This window comes from Hyperolius riggenbachi, chromosome 3 (assembly GCF_040937935.1).
Source record: "Hyperolius riggenbachi isolate aHypRig1 chromosome 3, aHypRig1.pri, whole genome shotgun sequence".
Lineage (NCBI taxonomy): Eukaryota > Metazoa > Chordata > Amphibia > Anura > Hyperoliidae > Hyperolius > Hyperolius riggenbachi.
Window position 1 is genome coordinate 98,227,777 of NC_090648.1, and position 27,537 is coordinate 98,255,313.

The 27,537-nt window shown below is 44.6% G+C and overlaps 2 protein-coding genes across 6 annotated transcripts in view; one reads left to right on the forward strand and one right to left on the reverse strand.

Moving 5' to 3' along the window:
• Positions 1-6,443: 6,443 nt before the first annotated feature.
• Positions 6,444-26,774, reverse strand: GINS4 (GINS complex subunit 4). Of its 3 annotated transcripts, XM_068274662.1 has the most exons (9): positions 26,723-26,739; positions 26,392-26,592; positions 23,479-23,586; positions 20,770-20,856; positions 20,574-20,687; positions 19,462-19,559; positions 17,388-17,476; positions 14,777-14,867; positions 6,444-8,314 (listed from the first exon to the last, which is right to left on the reverse strand). In XM_068274662.1, the coding sequence occupies exons 3-9, from the start codon at positions 23,569-23,571 to the stop codon at positions 8,218-8,220; spliced, it is 669 nt and encodes a 222-aa protein (XP_068130763.1). In that variant the 5' UTR covers positions 23,572-23,586; positions 26,392-26,592; positions 26,723-26,739; the 3' UTR covers positions 6,444-8,217. The 3 variants fall into 3 exon arrangements, with proteins under 3 accessions (XP_068130763.1, XP_068130762.1, XP_068130764.1); XM_068274661.1 differs by having other exon boundaries at positions 26,392-26,774; XM_068274663.1 differs by lacking the exon at positions 26,723-26,739 and having other exon boundaries at positions 23,479-23,590; positions 26,392-26,408.
• CHMP7 (charged multivesicular body protein 7) overlaps positions 26,667-27,537 on the forward strand; it is a 37,938-nt gene continuing 37,067 nt past the window's right edge. For 2 of the 3 annotated variants that reach the window (XM_068274658.1, XM_068274660.1), the window contains exon 1: positions 26,667-26,832. The gene's annotated coding sequence lies outside the window, so the exon portion shown is untranslated. Of the gene's footprint in view, positions 26,837-27,537 lie in introns of all 3 variants that reach the window. The other variant, XM_068274659.1, reaches the window with a different exon arrangement.

The window sequence follows — 27,537 nt, forward strand, 5'->3', positions numbered from 1 at the left end:
AAGTAAAACAGAAGGGAGTTTGGGGGGAGGGGTGACCACCTTAGTACTGGTTAGTATGACGGAGTGCGGGAGATGAAAATAATTAAAACATACATTACATGGGCTTTAAAGAGAACCCGAGGTGTGTTTAAAGAATGTTATCTGCATACAGAGGCTGGAGCTGCCTATACAGCCCAGCCTCTGTTGCTATCCCAAACCCCACTAAGGTCCCCCTGCACTCTGCAATCCCTCATAAATCACAGCCGTGCTGTGAGGCTGTGTTTACATCTGTAGTGTCAGTCTCAGCTGCTCCCCCGCCTCCTGCATAGCTCCGGTCCCTGCCCCCATCCCTTCCCTCCAATCAGCAGGGAGGGAAGGGATGCAGGCGGGGGGACTGGAGTTCTGCAGGAGGCGGGGAGAGCAGCAGACTGACACTATAGAGATAAACACAGCCAGCTCTGACAAGCTGTTTGTCAGCAGCGTGGCTGTGATTTATGAGGGATTGCAGAGTGCAGGGGGACCTTAGGAAGGTTTGGGATAGCAACAGAGGCTGGGCTGTATAGGCAGATCCAGCCTCTGTATGCAGATAAGATTCTTCAAACCCACCTCGGGTTCTCTTTAAAGAAACCCTGTAGTTGGTTGCTGTCACAGATGTGCGCCTGCATACTCCACAGCTTTCCCACCTCCAGCAGCACTGGTTGCCTTCACTAGCTAGCTGGTTTTCAAAAAAAACTGATGACCCTAAAGCAGACATGTCCAAAGTAGAGCCCAGGGGTCAAATGCGGATCACAGCCTTTTCGGGTGGTTCCCAAAGCTCTCTATAGTTATTAACTCCATGCAGCCCAAAGGCCGTAGCGGTGCCACCTTGTGTCACCGCTCCACTTCTTCCTTTGCTCGCCTTTAAGTTATCAGCCAGCACTATGTCAGCAGCAGTAACACCCACCGATTAGCAGCTGACACTGTGCTAAATGCACACGGTATTTGTGTTACTAGATCCATTGGAAAGGTTTTGAGAAAATGTCACAGGAATAGTGTATCCAATGGCAATCAGCATAAACAGGGCTGTGGAGTCGGTACAAAAATCATCCGACTCCAACTCCTCAGTTTGTAAAACCTCCAACTCAGACAGACTCAGACTCCAGGTACCCAAAATTTTCCCGACTCCTCAGCCCTGAGCATAAATTGTGTATAACTTTGCAAGTTTGGCCCCCTGGCACTCAAGAATGACCAGATGGCCCTTGGACTGAAAAGTTCTATGACACACCTGCCCTAAAGCCTTGTATACACTAGACTGTTCTTGATTAAAGCGGCCAGTCAGGGCAGCATCTGCCAAGAATCTTACCTTGTGTACAGTGGCCCGTAGATCGCCCTCAGTGCCTCAGCCAGTGATCAGCCTAGCACATATGTTCTGGGCTGCATGCTGGCCTACGACATTGTCCTGCTCTGTCGGCCCTCTTCCCACCCCCATAACAGAATGCAAAGCTAGCCTGGAGGCTTGCAACACGTCTGTATAGCCTCAGCCCTGCACTATCTACCAGAGGGATCAAGCCCCCAAATCGCTGCTGGGCATTAGTCTTCATTTGAATGAGGCTTAAAAGATACCACAGCCCATAGGGCTGTGGTAAAATAAATGCAATGTGTAGGGGGGGGGGGGGGGGGGGGGACAAAAAAACATACATGCTTCCCTCACTCCCTGCCGTCAGCTGCCGGCCAAATCTCCTGACCCTTGACCCGGACATACTGCGCTGCGCATGCGCAGTGTATCCTATAATCTTCCCTTCTGCCGTCGCATCATGACAGCAGAAGAACGGAGTAAGTTGGGATGGACCGGGGAAGCGGGCACTTTGTTATTGAAAGTGCCCACTTCCCCAGTCCACATTGTCACATTACTGCCACAAACATGAATCAATTTTATTGGAATTCAACATGAAAGACCAACACAAAGTGGTGTATACGTGAGAAGAGGAACGAAAATCATACAGGATTCCAAACATTTTTTTTTACAAATCAATAACTGCAAAGTGGGGTGTGCTTAATTATTCAGCCTCCTTTGGTCTGAGTGCAGTCAGTTGCCCATAGACATTGCCTGATGAGTGCTAATGACTAAATAGAGTGCACGTGTGTGTGTAATCTAATGTCAGTACAAATACAGCTGCTCTGTGAGGGCCTCAGAGGTTGTCTAAGAGAATATTGGGAGCAACACCTTAGCTTTGATGAATTGACTGACTCCAGCTTGGACCCTGATACTCTGGTGTTTAAATGCAACAAATGTGTGTCCTCCACCTTTGAGACCATTGCTCCTCTGTGCACCAAATATCTTACTCCACACCATCATGCACAGTGGTTCGATAACTCTATAAAAGAGCTGAAAAGACAAGGCCGAAAAACTTGAGAGACGGTGGCGCAAATCTCAGTCCCCAGAAGACAAACATGCCTTAATCCTCCACTTGAAGAACTACCAAAAGGTAATCACGGGAAAAAAAAATCATCCTTTCTATCATAAGAGATTGCAAATGCAGTTAACAAACCAGCCCAACTGTTCCGCACAGTGGAAAAACTCTGCAACCCGGCATGTCAAAAACTTAATATCGAGTCTTCAAAGGACCGATGTGACCAATTTGCCCATTTCTTTACAGACAGTCTCCGCTATAAGGTCCGCAATCCAACTTACAGCATCTGAGCCTAATATAGCGCCAAAGACCATTAGAGACAACGTAACACCTTGGTCAAACTTCAAAGAAATTGATGAAGAAGTCACATCAAGCGTCCTCCTTCACCTCCACCTAACTACCTGTGACCTAGATCCTGGCCCAACAGTTCAAGTTGAACTGCCGCGACCTGTTTGTACCGGTAATGCTCAAAATTGTTAACTGTTCCTTACAATCAGGGATATTTCCTGCTTTACTGAAGGAAGCAATCATCAGGCCCCTCCTCAAAAAACCCTCCCTGGACCCAGATGCAATGGCCAGCTACAGACCTGTCTCTAACCTTCCCTTTCTGTGTAAGCTAATTGAAAAAGTTGTATACCTCCAGCTAGAAGCCAAAATCCTACAAAACAGTTATGACCCCAGATCTACCAACTTTAGTTCATGCCTTCATTACCTCCCGACTGTACTACTGCAATGCTCTCTACACTGGCTTTCCAAAAAAGGTCTTATACCGCCTACAGCTGATACAGAATACTGCTGCCAGACTGCTAACCAACCAACCCCGTCACTGCCACATAACGCCAGTCCTGCACTCCCTTCACTGGCTACCTATAGAATGGAGGGTCCTATTCAAGATCGGCCTACTGACATTTAAATCCCTGAATAATCTGGGCCCTGGATACATGAAAGATATGTTGCAGCTGCGTAGCAATCCCCGCATTCTCAGATCCACAGGTTCTAATAATCTAGTCGTACCCAGAGTCCACTTGGAAACTATTGTTCCCAGAGCCTTCTGTCATGCTGCCCCTACGATTTGAAACTCCTTACCTCAACAGATCAGGACAGCTCCATCCCTGGACGTGTTTAAATCCAGACTGAAAACCCACCTGTTCAGTTTGGCATTTGCAGAAATATAACTTTTGTTGTGTAAATACTTCATCCTACTACCAATTACTGAATCTGAGAGAGCCTAAGCGCTTTGAGTCCTACGGGAGAAAAGTGCTATAGAAATGTTATTGTATTGTATAAAGTCCAAAGAACACACCAGACAGGTCAGGGATAAAGTTATTGAGGAATTTAAAGCAGGCTTAGGCTACAAAAAGATTTCCAAAGCCTTGGACATCCCACGGAGCACTGTTCAAGCGATCATTCAGAAATGGAAGAAATATAGAACAACTGTAAACCTACCAAGACACCTAAACTCACAGGCCAAACAAGCAGAGCACTGATCAGAAATGCAGTCAAGAGGCCCATGGTGACTCTGGTCGAGCTGCAGAGATCTACAGCTCAGGTGGGGAATCTGTCCATAGGACAACTATTAGTCATGCACTGTACAAAGTTGGCCTTTATGGAAGAGTGGCAAGAAGAAAGCCATTGTTAACAGAAAGCATAAGAAGTCCGGTTTGCAGTTTGCCACAAGCCATGTGGGGGACACAGCAAACATGTGGAAGAAGGTGCTCTGGTCAGATGAGACCAAAATGGAACTTTTTGGTCAAAATGCAAAACACTATGGCCCATATGCAATTAACTTTTTCTCCTGCGTTTTCTCCTAGGTGATATTTTTAGGCTTGTCAATAAAATGCTTTTACACCATCAGCAAGAAAAGAAAATACTCAGAATAATTTTTACAGTACTTCACCTTCTTTTTGGTACTTTTTATCAGCAAAATACTAAAAAGTTATTTTGAACAGATGAAAATGTATCTCCCAGGAAAAAACATAGGAGGATAAGTAAATTGCATATGGCCCTATGCGTGACGGAAAACTAACACTGCACATAAGTCTGAACACACCATCCCCACTGTCAAATATGGTGGTGGCAGCATCATGCTCTGGGGGTGCTTCTCTTTAGCAGGGACAGGGAAGCTGGTCAAAGTTGATGGGAAGATGGATGGAGCCACATACAGGGCAATCTAAGAAGAAAACCTCTTGGAGTCTGCAAAAGACTTGAGACTGGGGCGGAGGTTCACCTTCCTGCAGGACAATGACCCTAAACATAAAGGCAGGGCAACAATGGAATTTTTTTAAAACAAAACATATCCATGTGTTAGAATGGCCCAGTCAAAGTCCGGATCTAAATCCAATCGAGAATCTGTGGCAAGATCTGAAAACTGCTGTTCACAAACGCTGTCCATCTAATCTGAGCTGGAGCTGTTTTGCAAAGAAGAATGGGCAAGGATTTCAGTCTCTAGATGTGCAAAGCTGGTAGAGACATGCCCTAAAAGACTGGCAGCTGTAATTGCAGCAAAAGGTGGTTCTACAAAGTATTGACTCAGGGGGCTGAATAATTACGCACATCCCACTTTGCAGTTATTGATTTGTAAAAAATTTTTTGGAATCATGTATGATTTTCGTTCCACTTCTCACGTGTACACCGCTTTGTATTGGTCTTTCACGTGGAATTCTAATAAAATTGATTCATGTTTGTGACAGTAATGTGACAAAATGTGGAAAACTTAAAGGGGCTGAATACTTTTGCAAACCACTGTATGTATAGTATGACATATCAAATAACAAAGAATTTTTTAAGGCTTTAGACTCTTTAAGCCCTTCATACTTTCCTAGCAGTTCTGGGTCACCGTGAGCTGTCTGGGTATTCCTCTGTAAAGTCTTAAAAGTTCATTACTACATTCCTTAGCATGTATTACTCTGGAATCTGCTGCTAGATACATGCACTTGGTTTGCAGTGTCCTTTCATAAGGTTACGTTACTGTCTCTAACCTGTTGAACCTTCCCATATAGTTTTACAAAAAAGTATCAGCACCACGGAAGATGCTGGCACTATATAAATCCCAAAAAACAATAAATTGCACTCTTGCTGATGTCATATTACCGCATATGTTTTTAACGCTAAATGGTGTCTAATTGTTAAACAAGCTACTTTAAGAAAAAAACCTTGTGTTTAAGGTCACATTCACAGTGCGACGTTGTGGAGCTGTGTTATAAAGTCTTATTGCGCAGCTTACCACACTGCAATGCTAATCCTATAGGCCGTTCACAGTGCAACGTTAAAAATCGCATAAAAAATAAAGTTGCGTTAACTCACTGCTTGCAGTACATTACGGTACCTATCAAAGCAGACACGTTACGACTTTAACGTCGCATTAAAACGCAACGTCCCACTGTGAATGCGACCTTACTCTACTAAAAAAAGTAAAACAATGTTTGCCTCTTTAAAAACAAAGAATTTGTAATAATTCAGGATTGAGCGAGAATATGATATCTCCCACGACATTAAAATTGTATTAACATTTTAGTAAGAGGGCTTTTTTAGTCCTTTGTAGACCCTCACACACAAATGAGTTCACCATGAGCTTGCTGGGTACTCTGCAACTCAACTAGAGTATAAACTGTATAACACATCACAATACAAGGTATAATGTAACAAACATGCTATTATCTTTCCACTTTACTCTGCAGCTGCTATAAAATTTATTTTTAGGTACCGTATCTCCCTGGAAACTGAAAACTGTACCTGGCTTTGTGGTAAAAATAATCAGAAAGGTTTCCGTTAGTTTCAATCTGCACAAATCTGGGATAATTCTTTATAGCGCTCCCCACAGCTTCTTTGTGGAGGAAGTAGGAGTGTTCCTTACATCCTCGGGGATGCAGGTTATGCAGACACAGCAATCGCTCCAATTTTGGTTGCAGGTAACAAAATGGAAGACAGCTTTACTTTAGCCAGCCATGCTGAACTTAAAAATACATAGCGAGTCTCTCACTGAGAGCGAAATAGTCACCACAGAGCCAAAAGTGCTGTGAAATTATCAAAATAAATCTAAGAAGAGATGAGAAAAAAAATTCAAATAGTCTGGTAAGAGTTGCAAAGTCATTTAAATACCTTGAAATAAAGTAAGGTATGCACGGTACAGCCACTATCTCCAAACAGAGAAGACTTGGGATGGTTACAATTTTTAAAGGGGGGACTTTCTGGCAACCTTACTCTTCAATGCAGTAAGTTCACCTACACACAAATGCAATCCAGCAGATCGGTCTGTGCAATGCCTGGTCCATTCACAGTCATTTTAAATTACAAAACCAGCACTCCAATTCCAGTAATCATATTACTAAAGGATTAGTTGCAATTGCATCACCCCAACCCCCCCTCCCCCCCCCCAATGTTAGATCAAAAGACTATTAACTTAATCATCCCCACCTCAAAATCTTTAGAGACAGACCTTTCTGTCATGCTGCCCCTACATTTTGGAACTCCCTACCACATCCTATCAGGACATCTCCATCCCTTGGAGCATTTAAGTTCGAACTGAAAAGCCACCTGTTTAGTCTGGCATTTATGAACACCTGACTATTTCCTATAACACACTCCAGCCTGCAACCCTGTATTGATCTGAGGCATATCTATGCGCTTTGAGTCCTATGGGAGAAAAGCGCTTTACAAATGCTATTTATTTTGTTTGATCCACAAGTATTACATAAAGTTCAAGGTGCAGTGAGCTCCTTTAACAAGACATAAAAAAAGTAAGAGACAACTATCAGTAACCTAACTTGCATTATTTCTTGATATAGGAGTCTGTGGCTTCAAATTTCCTTTTAAAAACAATACCAGTTGCCTGGCAGCCCTGATCTATTTGGCTGCAGTAGTGTCTGAATTAAACCAGAAACAAGCATGCAGCTAATCCTGTCAGTTCTGACAATACTGCCAGAAACACCTAAACTGCTGCATGCTTGTACAAGGTATAAGGCTGGAAGCCAGATGATCAGCAGGATAACCAGGCAATTGGTATTGCTTAAAAGGGAATTAATATGGAAGCCTCAATATCGCGCTCACCTTGGGTTCACTTTAACCCAGGCTTGAACTTTATCCCAATCAGTAGTCAATACCCCCTTTTCCCACGAGGAATCTTTACCTTTAGCCCATCACATGGTTAGTGGGCGTGTTCATAGATAATGGCAATTGGTGCTGTCTATTTTTTTTCCTCGTTAGCCAGGAGTAAAGATGAGGACCTGCAGGATCCTAGTGGATCGAAAACATGAACAAACTACATGGCGAATATCGATCATTTCTTGATTTAGTTCTTAAATTCTCACTTTGCAATGCATTGATTTTTTTCCCACCTACTATCATATTTCGGAAAATATAGTCTCTTACATTAAAACAATTTTAAACACCACAAATGATCCTACTGTAGTACAGCACCACAGTAACATCCACTGAGCCTAGGAATGCCTATGTTACAAGTACTTTTCTTCCTTCTCATTCCATGCTAATCTAATGATGATACAGCGTCTGCCTGCAGTGCATGTTGGAAGGTGCTGTCTACAGACAAGCAGATGCATAGTCATGGTAGGAAAGCCTCTGTAGCTGCATAGTAATAGTTCCCTCTTATAATCCTCAGGTACACATTACTGTTACTTGTATTATTTCAGATCTTTACCCATCACTTCAGAAAAACTGCCTCTGCTGTGCTGAGTGTACAGTAATCTTGTCACAGGTCAGAGAGGGTATGGAAAGGTCTGTGGTTCCTGGATTCTACAGGATGAGTCATTTTACAATGCATTTGTTGCCATCTACTGGTCTGTCCTAGTATTGCATTGTGTTGTATTTATCTTTTTTTTCCATCAGAAATGAATCAGATGAGTTTTACAGCTCCGGAGGCCACGAGTGGTGCGATTGTACGATATCGAATAAGATGCTGAGATCCAGTTTCCATATCTATGGCGTATTCACTGTGTGGGGAAACAAGAATGTTCAAATGTAACACCACAAGTCACATCACAAGTTTCCACATTTCTAATCAATCCTCCTCCTTTGGTGACAGAATACTAGATTTTAGCTACTTTTTTTTTCTTCTGAAAAACATTTACAAATGGGTCGGTTAGAATTGAAAGGGAAGCTTTTATTCGGGAAAAAAAAAAAAAAAGTTTTACTTACCCGGGGCATCTACCAGCCGCCTGTGCCCTCGCAGGTACTCACGGCTCCTCCAGTCCCCCGCCGCCAGCTAGTTTAGTTTTTGCCGACTAAGTCGGCGGGCCGCCACGTGTACCTTTGCACGCATTCCTGCTAGTGCAGGAAGCTATCGCGGACATTAACATGTACATTTTTACGCATTGCACCTTCAACACGGAAAAATGTATGTGTTAATGTCCGCGATAGCTTCCTGCACCAGCGGGATTGCGTGCAAAGGTACTGCTGGCGGCGGGGGACCGGAGGAGCCTACTACGAGGGCACAGGATAGCTGCAGTGGGCTGGTAAATGCCCCAGGCAAGTGAAACTTTTTTTGAAAAAAATTATGGTAGATAGGGAGTCAAAAGATAGCAATGATTCGGTTTGTTATATTGGAAATCTTCCTACACAACAAATCTTACAAATTGAGAATCTTAGTGGTTGATTCACTAACGATAACATGCTCAAGCAGTACAAGTTTATACAAGCGAGCAAACTATGCGTGGTCCTGTCAGGGTAGTGTGCGCTCTTAACTTACATGCAACCCTTGAAAGTACCGCACGATGTGATGGTAGCGCAGCCGTTATGTTAATGTAGTAGTGGCTGCGCTAGTATCACGGTCGTGCTACCATCACATCGCGCAGAAGTAGGAAAGTTCGTGCGCAAGTTAAGAGTGCATGCTATGCTGACAGGACTGTGCGTAGCGTGTGCTCACTTGTATTAACTCACGCTGCTTGAGCACGCCATCATTAGTGAATCAACCCAAAATATATGTTCTGGTTAAGGTTCCTTAATTCGGGCGAAAGCTCTAAACCAGGGGTGTAAAACTCAAATACAAAGTAGACCAAAATTGAACATTGGGACCAAGGCATAGGCCAACCTCAATATTTAATAGCCACGCCCCCTCCCAGGTGTGTAATGCCACCGCCCCACCCTTAAGCCCCATCTACACGATACGATTCTTTGTACGATTCAATTACGATCCGATTAAATCCGACATGTCCGTTTAGGATTCGATTCAATTTGATTTGCTATTGCAAAACAATGGCAAATCGAATTGAATCGAATACCGATCGGACATGTCGGATTTAATCGGATCGTAAATAGAATCGTAATCGAATTGTACAAAGAATCGTATCGTGTAGATGGGACTTTATACAGTTCCCTGTTGTCTACACATGGCGACGCTTGCTTTACCAAACATCTGAAACCAGACAGTAGAGGAAAGAAGCTGTGCTGGAGTTCCAAGCAAAGTTATTTGGTCACCGCTGTTCCTATAAACTGTTTACACTCACATATTACCTATTAACTAACAGAATTATCCTTGTTCAGCTTTGAATTTAGTTCCATAATAATTTATAATTTTTTTTTGTAGAACATTTTGCAGACTATTACCCATTAAATGAACAAGTTTTTTTTTTTTTTTTTTTTTAATAAGCCCAGTCTACTATAGACTGCAGGGATGCTGTCACGAGTAGATTCGAGTGGCCTAAGCACTCAAACTCGTGATTCAAATGAGCAATAATTAATGCAGGTGTGGAGCGGGACATAAGGGGTTATTTACCCATAAGGCTGCGTGTTCCCTGCGCTCCAAATAGGATCCACACGCGTCCTATTCTTTGCGTTACAAGCCTCGCTGCAGGCACTGCGGGCACTTCCTCCTTCAAGCCGGAAGAAGTGCCTGCAGCGAGGCTTGTAATGCGATGAATAGGACACGTATGGATCCTATTTGGAGCGCAGGGAGCACGCAGCCTTATGGGTAAATAACCCCTTATGTCCCGCTCCTCACCTGCATTAATTATTGCTCATTTGAATCACGAGTTCGAGTGCTTAGGCCACTCGAATCTACTCGTGACAGCATCCCTGATAGACTGTATAAGATAGCCATTCCTTTACATTGTAAGCTTTTGGCAGGGTCTCCCATTTACTCCCTTTAGGGGCTAATTGGACCATGCCTTGTAAGGGTTTTTCGCCTTCCTCTGGATCAACAGGGATATGTGAGGGAGCAGGCTGGTGTTGTACCATATACTGGTTGAACTCGGTGGACGTATGTCTTTTTTCAACCAAAATAACTATGTAACTATGTAAAGAAAATATTCTCATTTTTATTTTCAGCTATATAGTTTGTTTTTAATAACATTGCATCATTCTCTAATATTTGCAGTTTCCACACTACTCAGCATTCTAAATGATTTTACAAAGCAGGCTAGAGAACTTTTGAACCCCTTCTTCCCTGAAGAGAAAGAAAATACATTGACAGACTCTTGAGATAATAAGCTTCAGAAGACAGAGCTTTCTGCGACTGAAATTCATGGAGCTCAGTGGCTCTTTCACATAGATAACTGGAGTCGAACTCTTCCTGTACTGGAAACAATATTAGACTTATGTCTCTGCTACTAATGTTTTATTTCTTCGCTGTACTACACATACAAATCATTTTTTTCCGCTTCAGTGTCTCTTTAAAAATTGTACGATCACGCATCTTATACCCAGTTTGCATGTGCAACCTTGTGCTAGGTTATATAACCGTGTGCTACCTCTCCGTCACCCCTTGTTAACATTGTGTGTATCCCTATTGTCCAGCGCTGCGTAATATGATGGTGCTTTTATGAGTACAACAATAATGACACTATAGACCAGGGGTCTCAAACTCGCGGCCCGCGGGCCATTTGCGGCCCTCGATAGAATATTTTGTGGCCCTCGCCAGCAAAAGCTTGCTTATAGTTCGCTTCAGTGCTCCCAAGTAATCCGCCGCATCCCCGCCACTAAACAAGGGCTACAAAGCCCCCAAATCGCCCGGGGGCAATCCGCCGGCATTTCCTGGAAGGGGCAGAGCTTTCAGCTTCAGCTCTGCCCCTCCTGACGTCAATCGCTGCACAGATCGCCGCCTCTCCCCGCCCCTCTCTGTGAAGGAAGAGTGAGAGGGGCGGGCAGAGGCGGCGATGCGCCGCGATTGTGAAATGCCTTATGCGGCCCAGCCTCATCCTGACTTTGCCTCCTGCGGCCCCCAGGTAAATTGAGTTTGAGACCACTGCTATAGACAAAGACTTCCTGAACACGCAAAAATATGTAAGTCACCATCTCAATTCTTATTCTCTTTTGAAAAATACCAAAGAGCGGATTTGCAGGCTTGTTCTGGGTCCTCGATACATAAACCCACGCTGGCAACAAGAGCCAGGCGAGTCCTCGTAACATAAACCCACGCTGGCAAATATGCAGCACAAGAGCCAGGCGATCAGAACAAAAGAAAGTCAGCAATGACTTGCTTTTCTTTCCCTTCAACTCCGGTTTCCATTATACCAGGCATTGAGGATTTTCCACCTAGAAATGAATGTGTGGCTCGGCTGCCTGTCGCTCCGCCATTCATCAATCTATTAGCACCGTATAGAATTCCATGTGTAATGCAACACTTCCTAATTATAAGCAGTGAGTACACTGTAAGCAGATACCGCTGCTGAGCATGTGTAACAGCAATGTCTGCTTACATTAATAATGATGTCACTGCCCCACAGTGCTCAGAGTTCAAATTCTTACATAATGGATTAGGTTACAACTTTAACAGACCCGTAACTATGTACAGCCTATGACACAGGAATTCCTGGCTAGCGGTAACCTGAATGTACTGTGCATCAGCCAGCAGTGTCCCTAGGTAAGCATGCTACATTTTTCTCCTAGAAGACAATTGTTCATGATCACTTCCTGTAAAAAAAAAAAACTAGCATCAGGGCAGCTGTTTGCACATCATAGAGATCTATCGTGACTGATCGCAAAATGTCTTTCCTTGTTGCTCTCTGCACCGTTGGGCATTGCTTGCTTGTTGTCTCCTCTCCTCATAGCACAGAACAGGCTGGTCAGCTGTAGCCATGCAGTCACTGAAAGTGTCTGAGGCCCTAGATCATACATGTCACTCCGGCCCCTCAGAGCCATTCAATTTGGCCCTCAAGTGGTTTCCCCACTTTGCATTATGTTTGGCCCACTCTAGACCCCCCAGGGAAGCTATATTGGAGGTAAAGACCTAGAACACCAGGGAAGCCATTTGGTGGAAGTGGGGAAAGCACTAAACACTAGGGAGAGTGGGGGCTTCTAGACACAAGGGAAGTGTATAGGGGAGAGAGGACCAGTAGACACCAGGGAACAGGGTGTGTGTGGGCGTGTGTGTGTGTGTGTGTGTGCGTGTGTGTGCGTGTGTGTGCGTGTGTGTGCGCGTGTGTGTGCGTGTGTGTGCGTGTGTGTGCGTGTGCGTGTGTGTGCGTGCGTGTGTGGGCGTGTGTGGGCGTGTGTGGGCGTGTGTGGATTAGACACCGGGGTACTTTTCAAGGGAGGAATGTGGCCAGTAGACATTGAGGCCGGCCTGCGACTAGGACCCAGTGTACAATTTTGGTCCACTGTACAATTTTGGTCCACTATGTATTCGAATTTGACATCCCTGCCCAAGATTGAACGTCCGAGTATTTGAGTTGGAGACAGGGGCATAACAATAGACCCTGCAAGGGATGCAGCTGCAGGGGGGGCTCAAAAGCAACAGGGGGCCCTGTCCTGAGAGACTGACAACTAAGGGCAAGGAGAGAAAAAGCTTTCTGCTTTCTGCACAATTGTTCTAATGACTGCATCTGCTCAGCCACTGATAAGGAATCATACAAAGTTTTGAAGACAAAGATTTGCAGACAATCCCTGTTTATTGTTCAGCAGGGTCCTGTGTACAGCACTTTTCTACCCCCAGCCTTTTTACCCCTCCCCAAGAGCTGTGTGCTGTAGTGATGCTTGAGGTATCTGGGCACAGAGAGAAAAAGCTTTCTATTCTCTGCAGGTTTGAGGTTTGGCGGGAGGGGGCCCCAAAGTTTCGCAGGGGGCCCAGTGAATTCTAGTTACGCCACTGGTTGGAGAAAAGCTTTGTAGGCCAATATTCGGTAATATTTAGGCAATGTCCCATCACTCAAATGGTCACCAACATGGAGCTCACCCGTGGTGGAGGCACTGAAGAGCAGATGCAACATAGGTGAACCTAGCTTAAAATGTCACGTGACATTTTCCAGTAGTGATGGTCAAGTCGATACAAATAACTTCGAGTTGATGCAAATGTATGCAGCTTGAAAATGAACCAAACAAATTTTACCTCAGCAGGATTTGATTGGTTCATTTTCAAGCTGCATAAATTTGCATCAAATCAAGTTCTTTGCATCTACGCGACCATCACCATTTTCCAGCAATGGGCCAGATATGGATGACAAGTAATCAAGCAACATAAGGCCACCTTTAGTTCAGAGTGTAAGTGGATGCAAGCCGGCACTTGCAAGCTCCCACATTTATGTCCAGCTCAGAGTTAGTTACCACTTTTAATGAAAGCAGAGATATTGCTGCAACTCAACTGTAGCTTCTGTGCTTATAATGTGACTAGTAATGATTGCATTATTTGTGAGACTCCTCTGCCTCATTGTCACCCATCACTGCACAGCTAGAAAGATCTGGGCTACACCTGAGCTGCACAATACATCCCATTTGTGTTACTGTGCGACGCTGCAACCAATGTGAAGTATGCACACTTGCAGAAGGATTTTGCCAAATATATTTAGGACCAAGTATAACTTGCTGAGTTGATCTACAAATTTAACTTGCTTGAGGTTTTATTCATGATATGGCTCAATAGGAACCTTGTATCATGAGAAGATCCAAAGAGGTCCGCAAACTTAATGAGAGATTAAAATGTTCCTTTAGGGCCTGTTTCCACTACACGCAGATTCTGCATGCAGAAAACTGACTCCAATGAATGCCTATGGGCCGGTTTCCACTGAACGCAATTTTTCTGATGCAGATTTCCTATAGGCATTCATTGGAGTCAGTTTTCTGCGTGCAGAATCTGCGTGTAGTGGAAACAGGCCCTTATTCACCAATCGTGACAATTATCTATTCAACAGCCAACAACCGTTTTGGGGCCCCAAGGGGTCTCCTTTGTCAAGGTAACAAAACAGAATGGCAACGTTGCCATTCTGTTTGTTACCATGACAAAGGAGACCTCCTCGGGGCCCCAAAACGGTCATTGGTTTTTGAATGGATAACTGTCACGATTGTTGAATAAAGGAACATTTATTCTCTCATTGAGTGTGCACACCCCCTTGTATCTTCGAATTACATTTTTTTGGTCCAGCACCTCAGGAATGGTGTGCAGTTTCTGCTATTTTGTATCATGAAAAATCCACCATATACAAAAGGTAGACAACCTACAGGGATACTGTCCTGTGTGACCTCACCTCTGCTCATCTGTCTCTGGCTCCACTAGGATATTCTGCTGATCCTCTTTCACCCGCAGAAACACAAAGGAGTCCAGGTTGGGTTTTGGGACTACAAAAAACAAACAAACAAAAAAAAAACAAAAAACGGGTTAACAGTTCAATAAGTCAAGGCACCATTTCTTGCCCTCCCATTCTGGATGGCCCACTAATGCTGAGAGGCCCTGTTCCTCCTAATATGGAACTAGCAGCACACAGCTCATCGCAAACCCAGCTGAAATGTCTTCTTGACATGATCTCATCTCTGCCATGGTCTATATGATGTTATTTCACTAATGCACATTGTCATCACACCTTACTGGCCAGAGCTGCAGAATATATTGTCTGAGCTGCAATCTTGCGCTCTTTAGAGACATTCCCCTGCACCTGACACTTTTTCTAACTCCATAAACTGTTTATTTTTGCCAATACACTTTTTTTTCTACCACTAGACCTTGTTTTACTCTTCTGATTTTGTTTAGAACACTGTTTATATATTCCACTGCCAACTAAGGTTAAAGTGCACCTGAGGTGAAAATAAACTGATGAGAAAATTGCATTCATCCACCTACTCCTAAAAACGACTTTTTTGTAGATATCCCATGGTTTTATTTTATATTTCAGCATTTTACGAAGTACATTGAATGTTTTGCCATCTGTGATCAATAGCGGTCTATTAAGAGTCCCAGAGTTAAAATACATGAACTATTGATCTTTTTCTATCTCTCCCCTGCCCTCAGAATTGTACTCTGCCAGGAAAACTTATGGTTGGAATTTCCTCATCAGTAAAGTTTACTATATTCCCAACAAGGTTCTGACTAGGCAGAAGCTGTCACTTGCATGCCTGAAAATTACTTATTTTTAGGCAGAAAAACAAAAACAAATAAAACATCCTGGTTATTAATATGTTTTGCACTATACATACACATGTTTATATCATGTCACATGTTGCCTTGGGTACACTTTAAGGATGCATTTTACCTTCTCCATACCAGCTTCTCTGCAGCACTTCGTGAAATTGAAGTTAGAATTCCAGAAATGGAAGACTGACTGAAGACTCCAACCATCTGTCCATAAGCCAGCCTCTACTTCAAATGAGAGGTAAGGCCTCGTTCAGACTATACGCGCTGCCGTGCGTATTTTGGCAGCGCGTATAGTGTGCGACAAGTAACAGTAGAAGGGCATAGACAGCCCTTCTACCGTTCCTATCATATGCGCTGCGTAGGAGTGCAATGTGCTATAGCACTGCTGCATGCAGTTTCAGGAATCGCAGCGCAGATTCCATTCACTGTAGTGAATGGGATCTGCAGCGCATAGTAGCACAGATGGCGTGCGATCGTATGCGTTGCGTTCTGATCGCGCAGCCATCTGCGCGAAATGATCTGAATGAGGCCCGAGTGTAGAAGTCCGTCTGGATGAAGAAGTGCACTTGAGTATGGGAATGGAGAGGGGATCACAACGTGGTTGCTGTGAAAAAGGGGCCCATAAACTGGTCGATTTAATTCTGCAACCTATTGGAAATCTGTTCCTAGAACCCAATGTTTTAACCACTTTACCCCAAAGGGGTTTTTACCCGAATGGACAAGTGCGATTTTCACCTTTCACTGTGCTCATCCCTTTCATTTGCCAATAGCTTAATCACTACTAATCACAATGAAATAGTCTATATCTTGTTTTTTTCACTACCAACCGGGCTTTTTAGGGTTGATTGTTTCCAGTAATTATTTTCTATGCATTTTAAAGGGAAAAACAAGGAAAAAATGAAAACACACACTATTTCTCCAATTTCATCCCCTATAGTTTTAATATAAACACTGGTACTGTGCTTAAAACCCACACATTTTATCTCCCAATACGTTCTGGTTATCACAAGATTTTAATTATGCCCATACTACAAAGTATGGTGACAATATATTATTTGGAATTAAATGCATTTTTTCTATGGAGTGTGCGGGAACGCACACATGCACAGCAACAGCATCACTGCTTTACTTATAAAAATGTCCTGGAGCCATTAAGAGGCTCTAGCAGGACGTTTTTATAAATCAGATTGTCATTAAGTGGTTAAACAGAACAGGGGAATATTGGGATGAAGAAATCCTATCAAGATACACCATGGGTTAAGGATGTCAAAATGTTTGAGGACCACCTTGATAACTGGATCTGTCCGAGTGGCAGGAGTGTGGGTTACACATTCCTGAGCGGTCCAAGATTTGTGCAGAGTAGGAGATAAGGCATAGACCAAATAACCCAAATGCCTCCTTTATCCATTTTAAATAAACAGGGAGGAGATAGGAAAACACAAAGCCTTTCTAACGTGTACCTGAGGGAAACAGATGCTAGAGATGCCCTTTGCTGTTCCAGCACTTGGGTCCTTTGATCTCAGACAAGGGCTTGTCAAATAGGTTCACACAAAACACCGAGCCACTCGCGCATGGCTTTTTCCTCCATGTAAGAGCGTGGGTGGTCAGTGCCCATGCGCTCCTTTTATGGACGAGAAAGCAGCTGTGACTTGTGATGTGGTTGGTTACAGGAGATCTCCTGGATGGGATGCACTGGCAGCTGAGTAGATGTTATCTGCTACACTACTTACCACATTTCAGTAAGTCCAGAGCCTGCAGGTTTGGGGGCATGTGTCGGAGGGCCACACTCTTCATTAGAGTCTCTGTGTTTGCCATGTACCTGCAGTGATAAGAGGCAAGGTCAGCTGCCATGAAGGGTAGTGAGAAGTTCTATCAGCCCTGCTGCTTGGTACAGAATGGATATAGTCATTCATCTACTGGAGTCCATTTGTTATGTAAACCAGGGTCTGTGTAAAAATAATCCGACTCAGTTTATGAAACCACCAACTTCAGGTACCCCAAAATTGCTCTGACTCCACATCCTGATGTAAACAGACTTTCACAACCTTCCTGTAATATCTTGACTAGTACAAATGAAAGATAGCGGCTCCCAATTTGATATAAAACTAGGTTAAAACCAATAAAATAGTTGATACACAATAATTGGTTTTAACCTAGTTTTATGTGAAACTTCTTAACCCATCTGTTACGGTTTTACCCTCTTTGGGAGGGTGTGGCCTCCAGCTCATTCTGCCGACAGTAGCACGTGTGTACAAGCTGTCGGCAGATCCGCTCGGCTCACGTGCTACTGTCGGCAGAACGACCGCCCCGCGGAGGGTAGTTTGTAATAATACGGCGTGTGTACGTGCCTTAACTGGTTTCCATATTTTTCATAAGAGCGACCAATCCCAGAGGACCTTGGGATCACCAGGAGACTGTTCTATAATCTTTACCTGCCTATTTTGGTTGGATGCCCTCACTACCAATACGATTTTCTGAGTACCTTCTATCCTTTATTACCACAGATGTGGAGTCGGTACAAAAATCTTCCGACTCCATCTCTGACTCCTCAGTTTCTGAAACCATGACTCCGACTCCGGGTACCCAAAATTGCTCAGACTCCGACTCCTTAGTCTAATACTTAACAGGGCTGTGGATTTTGTACAAAAATCATGTGACTCAGACTCCCGACTCCGACGTTTCTGAAACCACAACTCCAACTCCTGGTGCCCAAAATTGCCCCGATTCCGACTCCTCGACTCCAAAGCCCTGTTTATTACATCACAACCCCCAGATTATTTTGTCAGGTTTTTTTTTTTGTTTTTTTTTATTAACTAACATTTTTATTCCAGAGACTCAACAGCAAGAAATATATGCAAAATGTCAGATTTACAGCAACATGCTGCATCATAATCACAGTAATATAATAAAATGAGAAAAATAAAGCAAACACATGCTAACTCTACAATCTGTCGGTGTTAGTTTTTTTTAAATAGAATTTAAACTAACATTGAGCAGAAGTTTGCTATAGAATAACCACTCATTCTTGTAGAAAAAAAAAAGAAAAAAAAAGTATATCTCCAAGGACGAGTATGACGAGCAGGAGATCTCAGAACCTGCATATAAATAACAAAACTTCCAAAATTTACTAAACAACTAGAGATTATTGAATTGGAATTATTGAGGATTAAATGAGCCAACCACCGCTGTCTGCACTTCTAACAGGACCTGACAGTCCCTAGGGCGGTATCAGGGCTCTGTCATTGGGCCAATCACTGCACTCACTACTGAGCCCTTGGGAATGACGGGTCTTGTTAGAAGAGCAGGTGGTGATTGGCTCATTTAATGTAGTGCTCCCCATCTGATTTGCCGCACGTGTCTCAGCTGAATCAGGTCCTGGGAAGCTGGAGCCACGAAGTGCAGAGGAAATCTGTGCAGGACAGAGGCAAACTGATTTTAGTGTGTTAAGTATTGTAAGCATGTTCATACTATATATTATTGCCTGTGAATTATTTGGATTTTATGCCCTTTGCTCAACAAAATGGGTCATGCTTTTGTTAAAGCAAACAGTCTTCTAACGTGGAATAACTTGCAGAAAGTCGTAATTGCGTGCTGAGAATGTGCTGCCTGCAAGCTTACTGCTATACTACCTCACAAGCTGCTGGGTGTGGAGAGCAGCCATTCTGCAATGATATTCCGGGCACTGGAAGCAGTAAAGCTCCTCTTCTGATCTCGATAGACCAACAACATTTGGGCGCTGTCCTTTCTTTATTCTGTTACACACATTTCACTGTCAAGTGGCGAGTCTGTGGGTACAGCACTTACTCTTTGGCGAAAGCAAACTCCTCTGGAGACAGATGTGGAGGTTCCCCTTCTCTGCGAGCCTTTTCCTTCTCCAAGACATGTGGGAAGAACTTCTCTATCTGAACAGAAATGATATCAGTCAATGAATTATCAAGGCAATCCAAGAAATACTGTCAAACCCTAATTAACCTTCGAGGACCACAGGCTTATCCCCTCCTAGTGGCCTTTACAATTCAGCACTGCGCAGCTTTAACAGTTCGCTGCTCTGTCATACAACTTAGCACCCAAATGAATTTCACTGCCTTTTCTTTTCACAAATTGAGTTTTTTGTAGTGGCATCTAACTGTTGCTGAAATTTTCTATTTCTTATTTTATTTTAAATATCCTTTTAAAAAAAAATTAAATAAAAAAAGCCTTTATTTTATTCCCCCCCCCCCCCCCCATATTCAATATGTAATACATACATACATTGCACCATAGATACAGAGGCATATGCCTATGAGAGGGGTTCGATTGTGAGCCCCTCCGTGGGACAGTTAAATGACGTATACTGTGCAGTGCTGCACCAGATGGCAATGCTAAACAGACACATTTCATACACCCCAGTGACGATCACAGCCTTCCAGCCACGATAGGAACGATCGGAGCCTGCCAGCCACGATCGCGGGTGGGCAGGCCGATAACCGAGTCCAGCAGTGTGTGTTTACAGAAGCACGAGCTCCCTGCTAGTCTCGCACTCCGCGAGATACCACCATATGGCGCCCAGGAGGAATAAGGGAGCCACTCTGCGGCTGCCAATGTGCGTTAGGCGGTCGCAGAGTGGGTAAGGGAAACCAGAGTTTGACAGCCTCGGAGCACACAGAAGAGACTATCCGGATCCTGGGGAGCCGGGTACATGAGTAGGAAGGGCCGCTGCTGAAACCACAGGGTGCATTCAGTAAATATCACAAATAGCGCAACCCACATGGTACCCTGCAATGTATTTTACCAACATTTCCTAAATACACCCCATGTACGTAAAAACATGACTCAAATGGAAACATAGCCTCAGTGTTGCAATGCAATGGTCAGCGAGCAAGCGAGCGCGCGAGCGAGCGAACACACACACACACACACACACACACACACAATACCTTGACCAATCGACTGCGCAGGTAACTGCTGAGCATGAACCGGATCCGCTCTATTTCCATGTGATGGAAACTGACCTTCAGGTCTCCCTGTCGAGCTCGTTGTAAATTTTGCTCCTAAATAATGGAAGGAAGTATTTAAGATTTGTGATATTCATCCAGTGCCAAGTAAAACAATCACACAGCATAAAAAGGTTACCATGTGGTTCAGCTGCTCCATCACACACTCCACTATCTCAGATTTACTCTCCAGGAGTTCTGGTGAAAACTTCTCATTGAGCCAGGCCTGCAGAGGAGAGGAGGTCACGTGAATCATTTATGCTGCTACACATAATTGTTGTCCATTTAGTGCTGACATTTTTCTGCAGCACTTCATAGAGCACAATGGACAACGTTCCACAAAAAGGAGCACATACTAATATCCCTACAACAGGCGCCAATTTGGACAGAAGCAGTTAGCCTAGCAGTATGTTTTTGGAATGCAGAGGAAACCAAAGTACTTAGTGGAAATCTACACAAAGAACATACAAACGCCACACAGATAATGTCCTAGCTGGTAGGGATGGTCAATGAGGAGAAAAACATTCCAAGTTCATACAGCATTATGTTACATTTTATACAAATTTATACAGATTGAAAACTGACCAATCGAATTCTACCTTTCCGACAGGGGAATAACTACACTTAACCTCCTTAGCGGTAACCCCGTGTGTGACACGGGGTAAGCCGCCGGAGGGTGCCGCTCAGGCCCTGCTGGGCCGATTGACTTAATTTTTTTTTTGCTGGACGCAGCTAGCACTTTGCTAGCTGCGCCAGCACCCCGATCGCCGCCGCCGCGCGCCCGATCGCCGCTATCCGGTGCGGCGCGCGGCCCCCCCCCCCAGACCCCGAGCGCTGCCTGGCCAATCAGTGCCAGGCAGCGCCGAGGGGTGGATCGGGTCTCCCAATGACGTCCCGACGTCGCTGACGTCGGTGACGTCATCCCGCCCCGTCGCCATGGCGACGGGGGAAGCCCTCCAGGAAATCCCGTTCTTTGAACGGGATTTCCTGATCGCCTATCGCCGGAGGCGATCGGCGGGGCTGGGGGGATGCCGCTGAGCAGCGGCTATCATGTAGCGAGCCCTCGGCAAGCTACATGATTAAAAAAAAAAAAAAAAAAAAAAAAAAAAAAAAATTTAAAAAAAAACTGTTGCGCTTCCCCCTGGCGGTATTTTTCATACCGCCAAGGGGGTTAATAGCCCCCCCTGCAAAAATGATAGCATGGGGACCCCTTGGTCCCTGAACCCCACGTGATCAGGAGCCGGCGAATGGCAGCAGAGAGTGCTCTGCTGTGAAGCAGCGTCTGGAAGCAAGAAAAAACAAAATTACACATGCTCCTGCAAACTTTTTGTGAGCAAATGGGGGGGGGGGGGCGGTTCTTTGCCAATTGGCTGCATTTGCAGTCGGGAAAGGAAAGAGGAGGGGTCCCCAGAGCCTCTGGGCCCCCCTGCAATGACAGAGGTCGCAGGGATGATTGTTACGCCCATGCTTTCCGGGATTCCATTGATCAGTTTTTAAAGGACACCTTAAGTGAGAGGGATATTGACACTGCCATATTAATTTCTTTTTAAACAATGCAAATTACCTAGAATCCTGTTGATCTTTCATGCATCAGTAGTGTGAATTACACACCTAAAACAAGCATGGAGCTAATCTAGTCAAACATCTGATGTGCATGCTTGTTCAGGGTTTGTAGCTAAACGTAATAAAGGCAGAGGATTATCAGAACAACAAGGTAATGTGCATTGTTTAAAAAGGAAATAAATATGTCAGCCTCCAATGTACATTGTTTGAAATGAATTGACCGTCCCTACCTGCAACTCTTACTAAATGGCAGGAGTACTAGACACTCCATAATTTTAACATTTGTATAGCGCTTTTCTCCTGGCGGACTTAAAAGCGCTTGACGTCTGCGGCCACTAAGAGCGAGCTCAGTAGGCCACCCTGCAGTGTTAAGCCAAGGACTCCTTACTGACTAGGTGCTGGCTTACTGAATAGGAGCCAGGATACGATCCCTGTACCTCTGGATCCAAAACCCTTAACAAGTACACTATCCAGGCACTTAGCTGCCGTCTCAAAGATGAGATGTACCCAGTTTCCACATCTTCAGCCCAAGAGAATAAAAGAGCAGACAGCAGAACTTGCCTATATGCACCAATACATATGTATGAGGTTTATAGCAGCACCTTCAGAAAGAATAGATCTTTAATAAATACAGGGCAGGCTGGATTTAATGAAAAAAAAATTCCTATGGATGCTGCATGCGATTGCAGTTGTACAACTGCTATTTGTTAACCTTTCAGCAACTCCCTTATATATACACACTTATATGACCCAGGCAGGATAGCAAGCTTTTGCCGCATACTGGAAGTCCAGGCTTTCAGGATCACTTATGTCTCCAATCACACGGCATAAATCTCTTAAGCTCCTTTCACATTGTGCACTTTGCGCTGCGATCGCAACAGTGGTGAAAAGCTGCATGCGTTAGAGGTGTGATACAACCACACAGTGAAGCATACAGTACAAGGAAAGCATGCTTCAATGTTAACATGCATGTTTTCTGGTAAATACACTGCATGCTGCACATTATTCCAACAGGACCCGCTGCACCAAATGCAAACAAAATCGGGTATAGTGGATGGCCCTTTGAAGGACTGAACATTCTCTGCCCTTATGTTTGATAGAGATAGAGAGATAGAGATACATATATACACACACCAATGTGAACGTAGCATACAAATGACATTGAATCGCGCTGGGATGCGATCATTTTGTCCGTTGCAACAGAACGCAATGGATTCAGTGTGAAAGGACCCTTTATGTCTGCACTGCAGAACAGACCATTTGCCTCCATTGCCACAAATCTCACCTCCTCCAACTTTTCAATGAGTTCTGCAGGTGTCAGCACCTCCTCACTGCCAGCATCAGAGGCCCCATCAGAGAGGGCCAGCTCATCCTCCATCGTGAGGTGGACAGCCTGAGAGCAAGAGAAAAGACATCTATTAAATGCTGTGCGGGATAATAAACCAACATCAGGCACTAGGGCTCAATGATCTATCATTTGTATAACAACATTGCATCAGCAAGAGCTTTTTCAAATCACTAGCACTCCTAGTGGGTTTCTGACTTAAAGGAGTTATCAGAAAATAAGTGCTACTTACCGGGGGCTTCCTCCAGCCCCACGCTCCCAGCATGTCCTTCGCCGCAGCTCGCTCCCGGTCCCCGGCGATGACGTCAGGCCGACCTCCAGGTCGGCCTGTACTGCGCCTGCGCGACCGGTGCTGTCAATCACCACCACGTAGGCCGGAGCAGACGCCGCAGATCTACTGCGCCTGCTCAGTCCGCTCCGGCCCACGTGCCGGTGATTGACAGCGCCACTCACGCTCCCTGACGTCATCGCCGGGACCGGAAGCGAGCTGCGCGGCGAACGGCTGAAGGGAGAGCTGCGGCGAGGGACATGCTGGGCACTTGGGGCTGGAGGAAGCCCCGGGTAAGTAGCACTTATTTTCTTTAGATTGCCTGATAACTCCTTTAAGTGTTTGCAACTTCGAGTGTGTAGCAACTTTATTAAAAAAACAAAACAATGCTGTTTATTTACAGCCTTGGGCATAATAGAATATTGTCCGACACTAATCTAGTTTCGGGGACCCAGCAGGAAACCTCATAGGGAACAGTTCTCCAATCACAGCACAGAGTGCATCTGGCCAAATAGTGTGGCCATAGTTTACTACAACCTGAATAATGCATAGCTCCCAACTGTCCCTCTTTTGGAAGGGCAGTCCCTCTTTGGGAACCCAGTTCCTCTTTCTTCCTCATTTGTCCCTCATTCAGGACTTATGTACAGATCTATGTACGGTAAATATATATTTTATCTAATGACAAATGTGTTAAATTGACACTAAACTGTATTCCAATCCTTTAAATTGATATACTTCTTATTCTCACGTTAAAAATGAAAGAAAATGAAGCAGGTTAGAAAGGTTTGAACTGTAGGTTTGAACTATAAAACAATATATTTTTCTTATGAACTCTTTATGGATGCGTGACTAGGGGTGTTCTGGGGGCATAAGTAGAGGTGTGACAGGGTCATGGCTTAATTGTCCCTCTTTCTCATCTCAAAACATTGTGTTAGGATTATGTGAACCAGGCCTAAGACAGACAATGGTATACAACACAACTTATAGACATTAGCACATATACTACAGACATTGGCATCTGCCTGGTTTGCCTAAGCCTAAAAATGGCCCTGATGTACACCATGGCAAATATGACATTTAAAGAAGGAAAAGGTACTCCAAGCTTGCTGTAAACAACAACTGCACAATCTGTACCACTTGGCAGAAGTGAATTATCTGTACATCAGGGGCATAGCAATAGGGGTTGCAGAGGGTGCGACCGGATCAGGGCTCTTGTACCAACAATCTAGCCTACACCGTCGAACTAACCTACATCCCATAGACTTTACTATCCCCTCCCCATCCCCTAACGCTGGGTACACATGGTGCGTTCCCACACTCGATGCGCCGCTCGATTTCCGGCCTCTCGATTATTTTCAAGCGCATTTCAATGATTGTTAGGTCGATTCACATGTAAAGTATGCCAAATCAACCTAACGATCCATCGAAACACAACTCGGACATGTCGGAAATAGAGTTGCCGGTGTAGTGAAAATTTTTGCTACCTATCATATTTTGCAAATTGCCATAGAGGACAGTGTATGACTGTGTAGGCGTGGCTCCTCTCTGTTAACACGCCTGTAATTTTTTGCAACCACAGATCCCATTGAGCTAGAAGGGGGATTGTTCCCTCCAGGGGGGGTTATTAGTTGAGCAAGAGGGGGGATTGTTTCCTCGGGGGGTGGGGGGTTATTAGTTGAGGAAGAGGGGGGATTGTTCCCTCCAGCAGGGGTTATTAGTTGAGCAACAGGGGGGATTGTTCCCTCCAGGGGGGGTTATTAGTTAAGCAAGAGGGGGGATTGTTCCCTCCAGGGGGGGTTATTAGTTGAGCAAGAGGGGGGATTGTTCCCTCCAGGGGGGGTTATTAGTTGAGCAAGAGGGGGGATTGTTCCCTCCAGGGGGGGGGGGGGGGGGGGTTATTAGTTGAGCAAGAGGGGAGGGTTCTGTGTGAGAATAGGGTTTGGTTGGGTTGCATTTTCTGATACAGATAGGTTAAAGTCAATGGCTAGGTTGCACTTTCTGATAGCTATACGTATAAATAAGTGCAACCGGTTGCAAAATCTGATAAAGTTGCAAAAAATTTCACCACACCGGGAATCAAGCAGCGCATCAAGTGCGGGAACGCACCGTGTATCCAGCATTAACCCTCCTGCTATACATTTGATAGTGAACGTAGGCTAATTCGACGGGTAGGTTTTTCGTCGGAACACTGTCCCTCAACTACAGTTTTAGCTCTCTATTGGTCCTGTGCTCATAATCATCACTTCTATAGATACTTAGAGCAGTAGTAATCATTAACAAACTGTTTCCCATCCCCTTCTTGCACCTCTGTTACTATAGTTGCCATTGGCAGGTTTTGGTGCGCCGGTGTTGGGACACTGATTCTACTAACAAGGGGTATATCACTTTAAATGTATGCTGTTTTGTCAATGTATGCTAGTTAGTTGGAACACCGACCGTATCAGTTGTTATGAATAAAGTACTGTACATATAAGTGTAGCCATCTCCTCCTCATCTGAAGTGAGGCAGCTGCCACTAATAGTAGCCATACGTGCAGCACCCCCAGCCTGAGTCTAACAAGGAGAGAACACACAGCAGCAAAATACCTGACAGCTTCCCGGGGACACCAGGCACCTCACTCACTCTTCTGTTTTCCCGCCAATTTAGGCGGTGACGTCCCCAGAGAGGCGGGTTCAGTACCCGGCTACCTGCCCCCTCATGAATATGGATAGCCAGCTGCTTCTGACAGTTCAGCGCCATTCCCTCACATCGTTCAGTATTTTCAGGTGTGGGAAGATGTAACACGTCTGTAATAAAATAACCATGACAAGGCATTACATGAGGTCCTTTGCTTTTTGTTTCTTTCTTTTATTCCTGACAGTAACGCGGTGGTTGCAGTGCTGCTTTTATCCAACAGAGGGCGCCCGTCGTGCTCACTTCAGACCATCGAGTAGGCAGTGTATACTCCGTGTCTTCTTCTCTATGGATGGAATGGTGACGGGGTCCGGGAAGGCTCAATTCAACAAAACACGAGCTCTGCCTGGGGGGTGGGTATGTTTTGTTCTGTCCATGTTCTGTGTGTGTGTGTGTCAGTGTGTCCTGTACTCTGCTCAGTGTGTGCCACCAGCCTCCCTCTGTCTGCCTGAATATAATGGGGAGACTTGCTTTCACTTTCCTCTCTGCTGCCCCTCCGCCCTTGCCAATATATTGCCAAAGCCAGTATTGTCACTTCCAGGCTGATGTCTGTCCCTGAACTATTCTCGGCCAGCTGTTCAGTACAGGTCCTTTCTTTGTGTTGGGAATGTGTGTGAATATTATATATATCTCCTTGATATAGATTGTGTTTACACATTCCTCTGCTGCTGTGAAAAATAAATAAAAAAAATATATATATATACACATATATATACTGTGTTTACACATTCCTCTGCTGCTGTGAATACACATTTACGAATGATCAAATTAAGGGTTCGGATCACATTAACAGGTCTCGGCGGCTCGTTTCATCTAGCTCAAATGCTTTGCTGCTATTGCCCAGAAAAGCATTTGACATCATTTGTTGTTGCATTAAAGCCATAGAGGAGCTCAATTAAAGCGTGAGCGCAATTTACTCTGAGACACTGCAGCGCCTGTAAAAACATGATCGACTGCATCACTTAACCAAACAATGGCAATTAACTAAACGTGAGATGAACACTCCCATGCATCTCTATTACAACCAGGGATGTGGAGTCGGTACAAAAATCCTCCGA

Coding starts and splice junctions, on each gene's coding strand:
- GINS4 (XM_068274661.1), bottom strand. CDS start 23,571: ATGGAGGATGAGCTGGCCCTCTCTGATGGGGCCTCTGATGCTGGCAGT. Junction 20,857..23,478: donor TCATTGAAAAGTTGGAGGAG/GTGAGATTTGTG, acceptor TCTCCTCTGCAG/GCCTGGCTCAATGAGAAGTT. Junction 17,477..19,461: donor GAGTTTGCTTTCGCCAAAGA/GTAAGTGCTGTA, acceptor TTATCACTGCAG/GTACATGGCAAACACAGAGA.